General features: G+C 32.9%; 1 protein-coding gene across 1 annotated transcript; it reads left to right on the forward strand.

Moving 5' to 3' along the window:
- The first annotated feature begins 543 nt into the window (after positions 1-543).
- LOC130449902 (ornithine aminotransferase, mitochondrial) lies at positions 544-13,751 on the forward strand. The gene is made up of 6 exons (XM_056787975.1): positions 544-1,184; positions 7,904-8,070; positions 10,329-10,777; positions 10,848-11,148; positions 11,206-11,412; positions 13,559-13,751. Exons 2-6 carry the CDS (start codon positions 7,911-7,913, stop codon positions 13,726-13,728), a joined length of 1,287 nt encoding a protein of 428 aa, XP_056643953.1. The 5' UTR covers positions 544-1,184; positions 7,904-7,910; the 3' UTR covers positions 13,729-13,751.
- The last annotated feature ends 753 nt before the right edge of the window (positions 13,752-14,504 follow it).

A 14,504-nucleotide genomic window follows, 5' to 3' on the forward strand; every position in this document is an offset into this window, starting at 1 on the left:
TTTAAATCAAGAATAAACAAGATCGCTCTGTTTCACAGGTGCCAGTTGGTTTAAAGTTGAATTATTTGAGAAATTTGTATAAACAAAATTTAACCGAGAACAAATTGCAATTTACCTGACAATGAAGCAGTACTTTTGATTAACCTTGCGAAAAAATACAAAGAAATGTTTCCGATAAAAACCCAACAAATTTAAAAAATAAGTGATTTAAATAATTACTCTAAGACGAATAACTTTTTGTTTTCTTGGCGCATCGACAATGTTGATAATTTCTTCATAATCATCGTCGAGTTTATCAAATTCAAAATGTAAATCTTAAATAATTTTCCCCAAAAGTCTTTGAAAGATTGAAAAAATGTGAACAATTTGAGAAAGTTTTTCCGTTTCATGTTAAACTGAAGTTTAAACTACCCGCAGACCGTCGGTAACGTTTAACCCTAGTTTGTAAAAGGTAAACGCCATCCATAAAACGTGAAAAAATCTATATTTTTAGTTTAAACTGACGTTTGAACATTTGTAAAATTGGATCTTATTAGCCAATGCGCGTTGACGTTATATACTTAAAATAGTGCTCCTCTTCACGTTTATGTTCTAAGTCAAATATCTAAAAGAAATTCAATGTATCTGGAAGTTGTTTTCATATAAATGACGATAAATTCAATTATGAACGTTATCAAAAGAATGAAGATGTTCCTGACCGAAGAAATTCCACAAAATTACAATTACTACCCGGCAAAAGTACCTCCGTATTTTATGGTCATCTATGGTCGTACGTCAAAATTTTCTGATAAATACAATATGGCTTCAGTTCATGACATCATGGGTGGTGTATATTTACAACTCTAAATTTTAAAATATGTAGATATTTAAACAGTCTTCTACTTGAAATTTGAAAATTAGTATTTTAGTACGTAAATTATTTTGGAATTTAATTTATATAAAAATAAAAAACTTGAATATCATATCAATATAGGTTATATTGTATAATATTGTCATATTAGTAGAGGAAAATACAAATTAATTGTAGCAAACTTTATCATAATACTGCTTATAGTTTACATAACCTTTTTAGAAGGTTATCTAAAAATTATCTTGAACTTTTTATGATTTTCATTTAGTTAGTGGTAACACGAACTTACAGTAAGATTAAATTTGCAGCTGAACATATCGAGCAGTAGTTTATGGTAAGTATTATGTAAAAAATGAGAGTACTCTGAGTTATTAACCTATTTTAATACTACCTACAACTGTTATTTCTTTTATGTTTACTAATCACAATTTCTATTTAAATCATAGAGATTGAATTGAATAAGGGTACCTACTCAAACGAAATTATATTGAGGACGATTTATTGAAATGAAATTTATTCAGTTAGGAATATGTGAAATTATTTTAAATTGACTAGACGTTGATTGCAGCATGCGTCTTCCATTTAATGTAATTGGCGTTTTTATTATTTATATATACAGTGAAAGTCTAAAGTAAGGAATTAATTCATTTTCTACGTAAAATTATAAATGTGAATTAAATAAAAACTAAAAGAAAAAATATGCCGTTTTGTTTTAGAATATTTCACAATTTTTTAAACAAAGCTTATAATAAAAGAAATAAATCAAACAAATAAGAAGGTTTATTATGGCAATATTGAATATAGTCTTTTTAATGTCAACGTGATAAGAGATATTTTCAATTTGATTGAAATCAAATAGTACCTTATTAGTACTAAGATATCCTACCTAATACTTTTTAAACACTCTTATATTAGTTTCACCTATATGTGGGTTTGTTGGTGAGCTTGTTTGTAAATGTGATTTTTGGCTTATTACTGTTAGTCTATCTCACCTCTTTAATTGCGATCGTTAGCAGTGCAGGCTAATACGCTAACTTTCGTATTTGACGGCTGTAGGTTAAATCCTGTTTATGTTGTATTTTTTTCAGCAAATTATTTTTAAAAATCATCACTGCAAATTTTCTCTTTATATCGAATTAAATTTTACAACTTTCTGCCCTATGTTGGAGATTCACTATACTAACTGCAGTCAGTATTTCTTTAGAATTTACACCCTTAAATTTTATTATGTTGTTGGAGAAGTATTTTACATTTGTGCACCTTCTGTTGGAGATTTACAATACTAATGACTAGATATTAAAGAAACATTTTATTTTTGACAATAAATCGAACTAAAAAGTGGAAAATAAATATATGTTAAAAGAACTAAAAAAAAACGATTTTAAAGCACATCAAATTAAAAAGTTGAAAATATTTTTTTAAATAAGCTTAAAACAATAATAAATGAAAAATTATTGTGAAAAATGTGTGGGGCGCTTTATTCCATATTTCTCGTACATCGAGTGCTCGATGCTTTTTTCAGAACTAGTATTTTTCTTTCATTGTTTTAAGCTTATTTTAAGAAAAATATTTTCAACTTTTCAGGTTGATGTGCTATATAAGCGTGTTTTTTAAACTATATTTATTCCTGGCAAAAAGCTCTTACCTTTGGCAGTGCAATTGCCATATCCATTTTGATTATTGATCCATTATGACTATTGACTATGTGATTCCCATTAATATGTTGCTTAGTCTCATATTAGAACCTTGATAACTTAAACCATGATAAAGTAATAACATCATAAATTTATAAAATGTTGTGTTCCGTTCTCTTCGGAGCCCAAAACCTCTTTTACTTAAAATACAAACCCTCTTTAACTTAAACGAATTATTTGGACTTTGCACCTCAGTAGCTCAAAGTTGTAACTTCAATCATCTATCAATGAGTCATTTTGAATGAATCTGCAAACAATAAAGCTTCCATGTAAACCATTGTTAATCTCTATTGCTTATACGTGATTACTAAATGACTTCAAATATAAACAGTAACTTATTTATATGTATGCATGTCTTTGCACACTGAGTGAAAATATATTCAGAACGAAAACTGAAAGCACTAACATATGCTGAGAAGTTAAAAGCAATCGAAGCTGTGAAAAGTGGTTTCAAGAAAAAAGACAAAAAAATTACCGACGTTTTTATGTAGAATAAAATAAACTTCAATCAATGTACCTTCAAATGTAAAATAAAGTACGTATGTAGTAGTACAAGATTTCAAAGTTTCATGTACATTTAATCTAACTCTTCCATCTTTATCTTTCCTTAGTAAGTAAAAACCTCAATAATTCCTTGGTTTTATCTTATCGATGTTCTACTACATTTAGATAAAATGACTTTTGGCTGTAAATAATACTTATTGACTTTATTCAAACACAAACATTTGGAAACACAAATATGAGTAAAAGAAAAGAGAACAATTGTATATTCGAAGAAGGTAACAGTCAAAAAGTCATAGACAAAACTATACTGAACAACAAAACACGAAACTTTAAAAAGAGAAACTCAAAAACTAGGTATTAATTGCTATTTAGAAAATTTAGAAAATCCACAAGAAAAAGCGATATAATAAACATAAAGTAAATCTGTACTAAAATGTATGCAGTCTTTATTTCACTTATCACAACAAAAAAAGTTGAGGAAGGAATAATTGTTTATACAAACAAGGCATTTGGATTTGATCACACTATGAGCTTGAAACATGTACCCTCTAATTCCATTCCTGGTTCGTGGATGTCACACAAGTATTCGATACAACAGCAGTAGAGGTAGGGCCACTTGGGACAGCGATCCCTTATCTTGATAACCAAACGTTTAAAAATTATGAAATAAACTAAAATAATTATAATTTCTTTAACACCAAACCGCACCGTGCGTGTGTATATACTACTTTAAAATAGTATAGTAATAAAAGCAGACGATATTACAGTTAAGTTTCAACCGTTCATCGCAAAAAAAGGATCTTTGGCATTAAGAAGCTATCTTAAAATTGTAAAACAAAAAAATTCCAATCATCATTTTAAATGTAAAATTTGATAAATTGTTGCAATGGAACGTACTAGTTCATTTAAGAGGATCGACAAAAACAATAGTATAAGAGGATTCGGTCTTGTCAAACGTCAAAAACGATGCATAAAACGGTATACGTCACACGTCAAAAAATAGTCACGTAATACATAACACATCGTAAACGACGCATAAAACGTCAAAAGCGATATCTAAAAAAATGCCGACATACGTGTTTTGAGAGTCGGCCAAATTGAAATACGAGGTGTTGTATTAGATAACGGTGTGACGTAGTGTTTTGTCAGGGCAGGGCAATACAATAGAGATATTAACTTAATTTATCTCATACATACTATTACGGAACAAACAGGAAGACTTTTACTCTGAAATACAAGAATTAAAGGCAGAAGTTCCTCTGGGAAGCACTCTTATTTATACCATGTAGCTGTGATGTCCTAGAATCAAAACTAATCCCCTGCCTACATTTAGAAATGATACAACAAATCTAGAAACAAGACAAGATCAAACAATATCAAAATAGATTTTCTGTAGAAACTACTAGTTATATCATTAGTTTTATACGAGACCATTTATTTTTTGACTCAAAACGGGACATTGGTTTATTTAGGTTAATTAAAAGGTAGTCAATTAATTTAAAAGTTTAGTTATATTTATCAGAGAAACGAATTTGCTTTAATATAGCTGGTGACGATTTTAAGTAAGAATAAAATTCTTGGCATGTTTTTTTATATTCACCTTAATTATCAACATCGCCTTCAGAACTGAAATTTGTAACTGGGTTTCATCAGATGGCCACCATTTGTTCATCATAGAAAATACTCTTTCTACTGGAGCATTTGTAGCAGGCAAACATAAAATATATTCAATTAAAATAGGAAAGTTTTCATGCTGAAAATTGTTGGCTTGAAAGTGTTTGAATATTTCCACCCAACGAGTTTCCGTAGGAACAATTAGATTATTCCATTCAGTTACTTTCTGCGATGTAATGTAGTTAAAAATTAACGAAAATTCGTCAAAAACTTCTGCATCTTTATTACAGTCAATATATTCCTATTTAATTAATACATCCAGAGACTTTCGAACATCTACGCATGCGGGGACCTTTTTTAAATCTGTCCAACAAAATATCTCCATTTCTTTGGTAATAAAGCAAGTCCATTGCTCCAAATATTCACGGATTATTCCATAAAATTCTGTAGCCGCTCTTTTCACAAACTCTTCATCTATGTCAGTAACATTATCTTTCGATTTCAATATTAATAGTCGGACCATAAATGGAAGAAACTGATTGGTCTGTTTCTGAGTCAAATTGTCTTTTAATTGATTGATTTCTTTTGCAGCTTCAATTGCTGATACCGTCTGACCTTTCAGTTTCAATAGCTTGATGAAAATTTGCTGACTGACTGTGTAAAAAATAAAGCCACAATTCGGATGTGAAATCTTCAAAATTTTTTTAGTAACAGGGGACATTTTTCAATACTCAAAAAGTATTTAATGGCTGATGCATTTTAAAACCCTTTCCAAGCCAGGCATAAGAGCAAGCCATCTGGTTTTGCTATAGCCGAGCATTTGTTGATATTCCGTTTCAGTTTCGGCGCAAAACTCCTTTAGAGCTTCAACTTGAATCGTGTAAATATAAAAAATATCTTCACAATGATGCTTTCGTAATCTAAGGTTTGCAGCTGATTTTATTGCATTATGAATTACATGGGCTCCACATCCAATACCTATCAATTGTTTTGTCACGACTTTTGCTGTCAAATTATTAACTGTCAACACTTTGTTTAAATAATTGACAATGATGTCAAAAGTCTCATCTGGTTGGTCTTGGAGATCTAAAATTTTTACTTGCGCACCTACATAAGGTTGAAAAAAGCGCACTAGATTGTAATACAATTGGGCTTATCCAGATCGACATTCAATTCTTCCATCGTTGTAGGCTTCAAAACATTCACTTCAATAGCTTCTGATTTCGTACGCGCACATGTAAATAAATTTGGGATCAAAACATGATTGAATTAATTTCGACGCACAATCATTAGAGCGAAAACTGTGGTTTAAAGTTGGCGTGTCCGATTTCTTGAAAAAGGTAAACATCGAAACAACGGCGCAGTCGTTATGTTTATCAGACTTCAAATACTGTTCAGTATAAACTGATATTTTGCTTGTAAGTTAACGTTGAACGCAAACTTGCGTTTCGGCAATTTGCCGCAATCGTCCTAGAGTTTATTTCGGGGACACCGGGACAAGTAACTATAAAAAGGGACAGTCCGGTTCAAAACAAGACGTCCGGTCACGTTATATATAACCAAATATTCAAATCAATTAATATACAGGGTGTTCTGAAATTCGATGCAAAAAATTTGGGAGTGGGTATTGTTGAGACTATATGAGGACAAAAACTCATTGACCAAACTACGTATATTTTGTTGTCACCTGACGTGCCAATTTTTTTCCATTCACATATTGTTTTATTGCACTAGCAGTGGTGTTCTGAAGGAGTGGATGACGAGCGGAACCGGACCCCCTCAGATTAAAAAAATCAAATAATTTATATCTTGCAAGATATAACTAAAATATGATTGTAATGTCAAATGCTATCTTATAAAAAAGTGGTATTTTTCTACTTCTTTTTTAATTTCAATAGATATATGTGTAGTAAAAATTAACACTCCGGTACTTGAAACATTTGCTCAGAATCTCTTCTCATTATTGTCCTTTTTTATATTAATACAATTTTTTCTTTTATTACAATGTTACTCCAAGAAAGTATACATTTCGTACCATAATAGTATTTAGTACTAACAATAATTTGGACCTCAAGGATATCTAAGTAAATACTTTATTTTCTAAGAGGGGAAATCCTCATGGACACCCGCCATCCTTAGCGGGTAGTGTCGAACTTTTACCGACTAAACCCCCCCCCCCTTGGTTCCCGCACTATGCAATGGTATACGCTCTCGAATTACTTTGTTGAAAAGGCAATCTTTCGTTATGTCTAGCTCCTACTCTCTTGCTTCATTCATCTGGAACAGTGGAAGAGCGTATGCTCGGTATTGTCTTCCTCAGTTCATTTGGGAGTGTCTGATCCCCGCCTGGTATAAAGGTAACAGCGAAAGCATCCATGGCCTGTGAGTGTGTTAAAAATTAGTTTCCCTATTGCTTCCTGTTCACCCAGACATCGATAATAGAAATGAGTCGGTGAGTTCATCGGCCATATGTTCCGTTGGTCACTTCTAAATAAGATTTGTTCTTGAGTCAGTCTTAGAAACGCCGTCGTACCTGTCATTTTTCTCTTTCACTTGTCAAGTCTAATATCTTATAAATAATCTGAGCTTGAGAATTACCTCTGAAGGTTCAAACCAACACCATTTAGAAATATTTTTTTGAAAAGCCACCAGACCGCCTGGAGGTTCGGTAGAATTATGCTTGACCCCTTCCCCCAGAGCAAAATTCTGGGCACTAGTATACTAAAAATTAAGTTTTCGTGTGACAAAAAATAAGTTTTGTTAACCAGTGTAATAAGGAACTGCTATTCCATTTGTTGTGATTTATTTCGTTTGTTTATTGAGAATGGTCTGGAAAAAAAAATTGAATTTATGTTTGGCGACGTTTGCCATCAAATAAATTGTAAAAACATGTCTCCACAAATTGACTTAAGTCAGACTATACTTACTATCTCTCTACTGATTGAAATGTATATCTAATTAAGATGTTTGTTGTCAACAAAATCAAATAACTTATTTATCTATCAATCACTGGAATTTTACAATATATTGATATAAATATTTATAATAAACATTGAAAAATTAAAAGTATAATGATAATTTTATATCCATTAAGAATGTTGATTAAACGTTGTCTATATCTACGACAAAATGTAATGTTAAATTAGTTATAAAAGCTGGTTAATTTAAGAGCATTCATTCATCTAATTGTTCCCTCTAGATAGACATTGTATTAATACAGTTTATTTTCATTTTGTGTTAGTCTCAAAATGGTGCCGTCGAGGAATGTATCCAGATTATTGGTTAATTTAACTGAGCAAATGAAATTGTCTAAAAGGGCAATAAGTAGTAAAGAAGTTATACAAAAAGAAGAAAAATATGCTGCTCATAACTATCATCCACTACCAGTGGCTTTATCAAAAGGTCAAGGTCAGTATTGGTTTAGAATTTTTAGTAAATAGGAAGTAGACAAAAAATAAGACTGTAGATTGTTTTGGGAAATTGTTTTACTTCCAAAATACATAGACTCCTCTCAAAGGAGGTAATTTTTTTGAGGTTCCTGTGTCCCACTTCTCTAGGTGTTAGTACTACTCCTTCTAGGTACTTAAGCCTTTTAGCGAAATGGGCAGGACATTCACAAAGTAGATGCTCTGCTGTTTCCATGACTTGCTCGCAGTATCTTCATCGTCTTAAGGTATTATTTGACGGGGCAGTGACCTGTCAGAAGTCTGACCACCAATTTCATGTTTTTTCTTGTCATCACGAGAAATTCCTCAGACTTCTTAGCTGCTATAGTTATGAATCTTTTAGATTGTTTTAGGCCTGTAATACTCTATTATTTTGATTCTTTAGCCAATCGTTTAGTTCGTTATTGATGTGCCATCTCGTGAAACCACACACCTGGTCAAAGGTATGGACTTTTTGGCAAGGCTGCCGGCTTCCCCATTTTCTGGTATACCTTGGTAGCATGAAAGCTACATTAGGATTACTTTGTTTTTGTTAACTAGTGCTTTTAGAGTTCGATAACACTCCCAAACTAGTTTGAATGTGCAGTCAACCTTCAAGGCCGCTTGGCTATCTGAGAGAATGTAGACGTGCTTTCTATCCAAACACTTCTGAGAACATTCGTTTATTGATAGCATCTTTAGCTTTAAAATGATGAGTGATGTTCCTAGAGGTATGGAGAGCTTGCATTTTGGTCAAGAAAAGCCCAGTACAGCTCCTTGCGCTAGAAAATCGTCTATTTACCAGAGAGATACATTTCGAGCCTTCGGACGATTTTCGGTAATGTTAATTACCAATAAATCAAATCGGGTATCTTTGTACAACATGCTAGGCATTTGGTCCATTGTTTTGTCACAGCCTTCTAGCCTTATTAGCTCTAGAATCCTTAGGTAACATATTCGATTTCCTTGCTTTAGTTTTACTTCTGGATTAGCTTGTGGACGTCGCTAAATGCCTCGTTCTTCACTAAGAGATTAAGAGGAGACGGGTAGCGCCTCTAAGGATCCAGTAGGCAGGTTAACATTGCTCTTGTAATACCTGGACAGATTAGCCTTTGAGTCTTGTTTAGTTTTTTTCTGAGCTATTGTTTGTTCAGTTTTCGACCACCAAACAAGCGCTGTATATGTGATCATGCGTTTGATGACCTTTTGGTACATCCAGAATACCATTTTAGATTTTAGTCCCCACGTCTTGCCAACAAGCTTGCGACAAATCCATATATCCACAGTGGTTTTTGCAAAAACCTTGTCGAGGTGATCGTTCCAAGTAAGTGTTTTATCCAGGATGACTCCTAGATATTTAGCTTCATTGGAAAGTATTAATTTAGTTCCGTTAAGAATAGGTACGCTTATATTTATATTTGCCTTCTTGTAAATAGGACTAGGAACACAAATAAGAACGTCTCTTAAAAATTAATTCATATAAGTCCTAAATGAACATAGAAATAGCTAAAAACTGTAGACAGTTTATCTTCAGTCTCTGAAACAATAATTTGGTTATCGAAACGCGCGTCAGACAGTGTAATTTTGAGTGTTGGTGTAGTGGTAGTGTAAATCAGTGTGTTTAGTAGGAATACCACCAACAGTTCCAGAAATTACAACTTACCATGTATATTATTTAGTTTTTGGATTTTTTAGAAAATTCTAGGCATAATTCAACTGTTTCGGAAAAATCACATTACAAAAATTAACATTAAACCAATTGGCACTACAGCTCGGTGTGAGCTTCGGCTTCCTCGACAATACGCCTCCAAACTGATCTTTTCTTTACCAACGTTCCCAATCTTTTCACATTCGTTTTTTGGAAGTCTTTGTTAACTCGATCAGTCCATCTGGTACGAGGTCCGCCTCTTTTTCTTGCTACAATTTGTTTTGGCACTCATGATCCTCTTGAATGTGGTCCAATTATCTCAACTTCTGAGCTTTAATGAATCGGACTCAATAATGGAACTACTTAACTTCCTTACCTGGTGAATGGAAGGTAGTACCATCGAGTCTGTTCACCAAATCATAAAAAAACCAACGCGTGCTTCGGATGATTGGGCTGTTAAGTTTGGAATTGAAACATTTTTTGGAGATAAAAAAACAAATAAGGACACCAAGAACTGAAATTTTAAAAAATTGAGTACTCCTTGTAAGATCATTGAATAACTTTATAAATATCTATTAAAATAATTGTTTTAGGAGTTTTTGTATGGGACGTAGAAGGTAAAAGGTATTTCGATTATCTGAGCGGATATTCCGCCAACAATTTCGGCCACTGTCATCCGAAAATAGTGAAAGCCTTACAAGACCAAAGCGCCATTCTACACCACACCTCTAGAGCCTTCTTTTCTGATCAATTGGGCGAATATGCAGAAGTTGTTACGAAGCTTTTTGGATACGACAAAGTCTTGCCTATGAATACCGGCGTTGAAGCTGATGATACATCATGTAAACTAGCAAGAAAATGGGGTTACAGGAAAAAGAATATACCAAAGGACCAGGCTAAAATTATTTTCGCGGAAGAAAATTTTTGGGGGAGATCTCTAGCCGCCGTGTCGGCTTCAACCGATCCCACAAGCTACGAAGGCTACGGACCATTTATGCCCGGTTTCAAAATTATACCCTACGACGATTTACATGCGCTTGAGGTAAAGTTTTATACTCTATTCTATCAAAAACCAAATCTTTTCAAAATAAACGTTATTGTTTTGTTTACAGGAGGTATTGAAAGATCCTAATGTATGTGCTTACATGGTGGAACCGATTCAAGGTGAAGCTGGTATCAGAGTACCATCTCCGGGGTATTTAAAAGGAGTTCGAGAACTTTGTACGAAATACAATGTTCTATGGATAGCGGATGAAATACAAACCGGTTTAGGAAGGACTGGAAAACGATTGGCTGTTGACTATGAAGGTGTTAAACCTGATATTTTAGTTCTTGGGAAAGCTTTGGGAGGCGGTGTTTATCCAGTATCTGCTTGTTTGGCAGATGATGACGTCATGTTAGTTATCGAACCTGGTGGGTCAATCGATGATTAAATTTATGTTTATAAAATTAAATTGTCAAATATTACAGGTACACACGGTTCCACTTTCGGAGGGAATCCTTTAGGTTCCAGAGTTGGAATTGCTTCTCTTGGTGTTTTAGAAGAGGAAAATATAGCAGAAAACGCTTTCAAGATGGGTGAAATATTTAGAAAAGAATTACAGAGCAAGTTAAACAAAGATATAGTGTCAGAAGTTAGAGGTAAAGGTCTTTTAAACGCTGTGGTCATCAACAAAAGTGAGTAATTTTTTGTTTATCAAGATTAATATTTGAATCGTACAAAGGTCTTTTTACTTGTACATTTTTTTTAGTTAATATCTGTTTAGGTAGAGAAAACAGTCCAAGCAACTATCATATGACATGTGCTTATTAAATAAATATACTCCTCCTTTATCACTACAATATTCCATTCGAACATCCCATTATTTGAACAAGTACTTAAAGTCTTCTTCTGTCAGCAGTTTCAGTCACGCAGTGGGGCGAATCTCAAAAAGCTGCCGAAAAATCAAACTTTCAAGTTATCGTAACGACCTCTCTTTAAACTCTGTTTTTAAACTAGGATTTGGATTTAAGTTGGCAATTCTGTAGATTTCTGATTGGTCAAATCGCAGCCGGTTTTACACAGCACTTTTGGCATCTATTATGAATGACAATTCTAAAAATTTTTATCTAATAGTGTCCATTTTGTTCTTTTTTTTGCGTTCTTGTTAATATTTTATTAAAATATATATACAGTTCTTGTCAGGACTAATTTCAAAATGGAGTACTAGCATAATTCTCCCTTCCAAAAAGCGAGCCCTGTGATTGTGGTTCCTTCATTCTGAATTATTTATATTTGATAAGAAACGATACAGATCTTATCATTATTTTTTGGTTTTACCAATATAAAACTTTTCAAAACTTCATGTGCCGCGAAATTTGACGACTGTTATCAACCTTCTTACAAACATAGTCATCGACCTTGAAATGATTTAATTCTTTTTTCATAATACGCATTCTTTTACGTTGTATCTTTTAGGTTAATTATTCTTTAGTTTTCGAGTCATGATTTCCATTTTTAGTATGACTAATATTTTATGTCATCGTCTAAACTCCTATAGGTGTTCCAACTAAGTGAAACAAATAGTGTATAGTTCTCTCTCTCCTCCGAGCGCTTCAGTTAGTTCTGCGCATCTTTTGCGCGCATGAAACAGTGTTTCGAACAAGAGAGAAAATGAATAATGTCTGCATCGTAACTTTTAGAGACGGTTTTTTCCATAAAAACTGTCCATATAGGAGTATTACATATAAATTCCAATCCAGTAACTTTTTTAATGATTTCTAGTGGTGTGATTGAGGTTTCCTAATTTATGAGTGGCCAAACAGTAACTAAAAACTTATTTTTAAAAATAGGACCCCATTTTCCTTCCCTTTCCCTAAACGTTACAAGTACCGGCGGTTTGGGTACTTCTTAACTATTAAAAATATCGGATAATTAAGCAAAGCGATTTTTCATGAAAAACTTTTTTCAATTGTGCCAAAATTCCAATATGTCCGTATGAGAGGCCCGATTTTTCATTTTTCAAAAATTTATTTTATTGCGATTGGGGGGTTTAGGTGAAGTCAAAAGTCGGATTTTTCAGAGCAACGCACTTAAGGGGGTGGAACTTATACTATATACGATAGCGAAAAAAAAAACGGAAAGTACGTTTTGAAGACAAAAAACTACATAATCTTACGGATCAAAATTGGGAGATTTATGTCACTAGGATAGTAGGTTTTGAGGCACTTAGTGGAAGGTGCAGGAAAATTCAAAATTTTAGTTAGGATTTGGCTGATTTTGCAAACCATTTTTGAGTTGGCCAATTTTGTAACAAATTAAAGCTTAAAATATCAATAAATGACGAGGGTTTCAGTCAACGAAAATTTCAGAACCATGGATGAAATGTGGCAAGGTCAAGGCGTTGCATTTTTAGGATGCACGTGCGATAAATTTCATTGACTATCTTAAAAGGAGAAAAAACTATCAATATAAAGTGTTGTTTCATCAAGACAAAGCACTACTTCACATATCCATTATTGCATTGGCCAAAATTAATGAATTGAAGTTTGAATTGCTACCTCTTCCACCCTATTCACAAGATTTAGACCCCTTGGATAATTTCCTGTTATAAGACTTTAAAAAATGGCTCGGTGGTAGATTTTCCAACAATGAACAGGTTATATCGGTTATTTCCAAAATTTTTGTGTTTACTTTGTTGAGCCGCATACTTCTTGGACCATCTTCGTACACTATGCTTATTTAATCAACTTCCAACTATTTTTTCTTCATAATATTACCGTGTGGTTTTTTTTATGTTACTAAATTTCTATGCAGATGATCAATTGAATTATTTTTTTATAGATGTTGCCGATGCTTGGGATGTTTGTTTGAAAATGAAAGAAAACGGCCTTATAGCTAAACACACCCACGAAGATATAATCAGATTTGCACCGCCGCTTATCATAAATAAAGATCAACTCGAAGAATCTATGAATATCATTATAAATACTATAAACGGTTTACAAAAATAAATGAGTATAAATTACACTTTTAACTGAAGTTTGACTAAACAGTGTTTTCTAAAATGTCCCTTCTATTAAAATAGAATGTTAGGAATCTTCCAAAACCTTACAAATAGTAGCAGGAAATAATTTATCAAAAAACAACTTCCATCCAATACTCACCAGGAGGTTTTTATATAATTTTCTAAACATATGTTTCTATTCATAGTTTAAAGAAGTCAATTGTTTAAATTGCATTAAATAGTGATTTGTATGCCAATGACTGAAAGTGCTAAGAGTCCAACAAAGTAATATTTCAGCAACAAAGCATAAGATCCAAAACTTTTTCAATTACACCGAGGAAAAAAAATAGCTAATAGAGAATTATAAACATTATATTTATAATTTTTTCTGGTGACACCACTTCATAAAGAGCTTATGCTGTTTTTCGTACCTTCCACGAGATTCATCCGGCATCGAATTAAGAACAGCCGCATTTCTTTCTTCGGTGAGATCAGGTGACGTGGATTCGAGTAACTCTCCATCGCTGATGTTTTCTTTTTCATCATCATTCATTGTTATTAATCAATTTAGACAAAACTTCGGGTAAAACAAATAATTTCAGAAAATTAAAAATTTAAGGTTATGCAAAATCAAACTGTCAACATTGAAGCGGCTATAATAGTCACATTTAAGGTTAAGTTAAAGTTGTCTACTCCAGAGCGTCCCGAAAGTGTTTTGCAGTACGGAACTGTCACTTTCACTACATGGAACACTCAAAACGCAACCTTAGGTATGTAAATGAA

Source organism: Diorhabda sublineata, chromosome 10 (assembly GCF_026230105.1).
Source record: "Diorhabda sublineata isolate icDioSubl1.1 chromosome 10, icDioSubl1.1, whole genome shotgun sequence".
Taxonomy (NCBI): Eukaryota; Metazoa; Arthropoda; class Insecta; order Coleoptera; family Chrysomelidae; genus Diorhabda; species Diorhabda sublineata.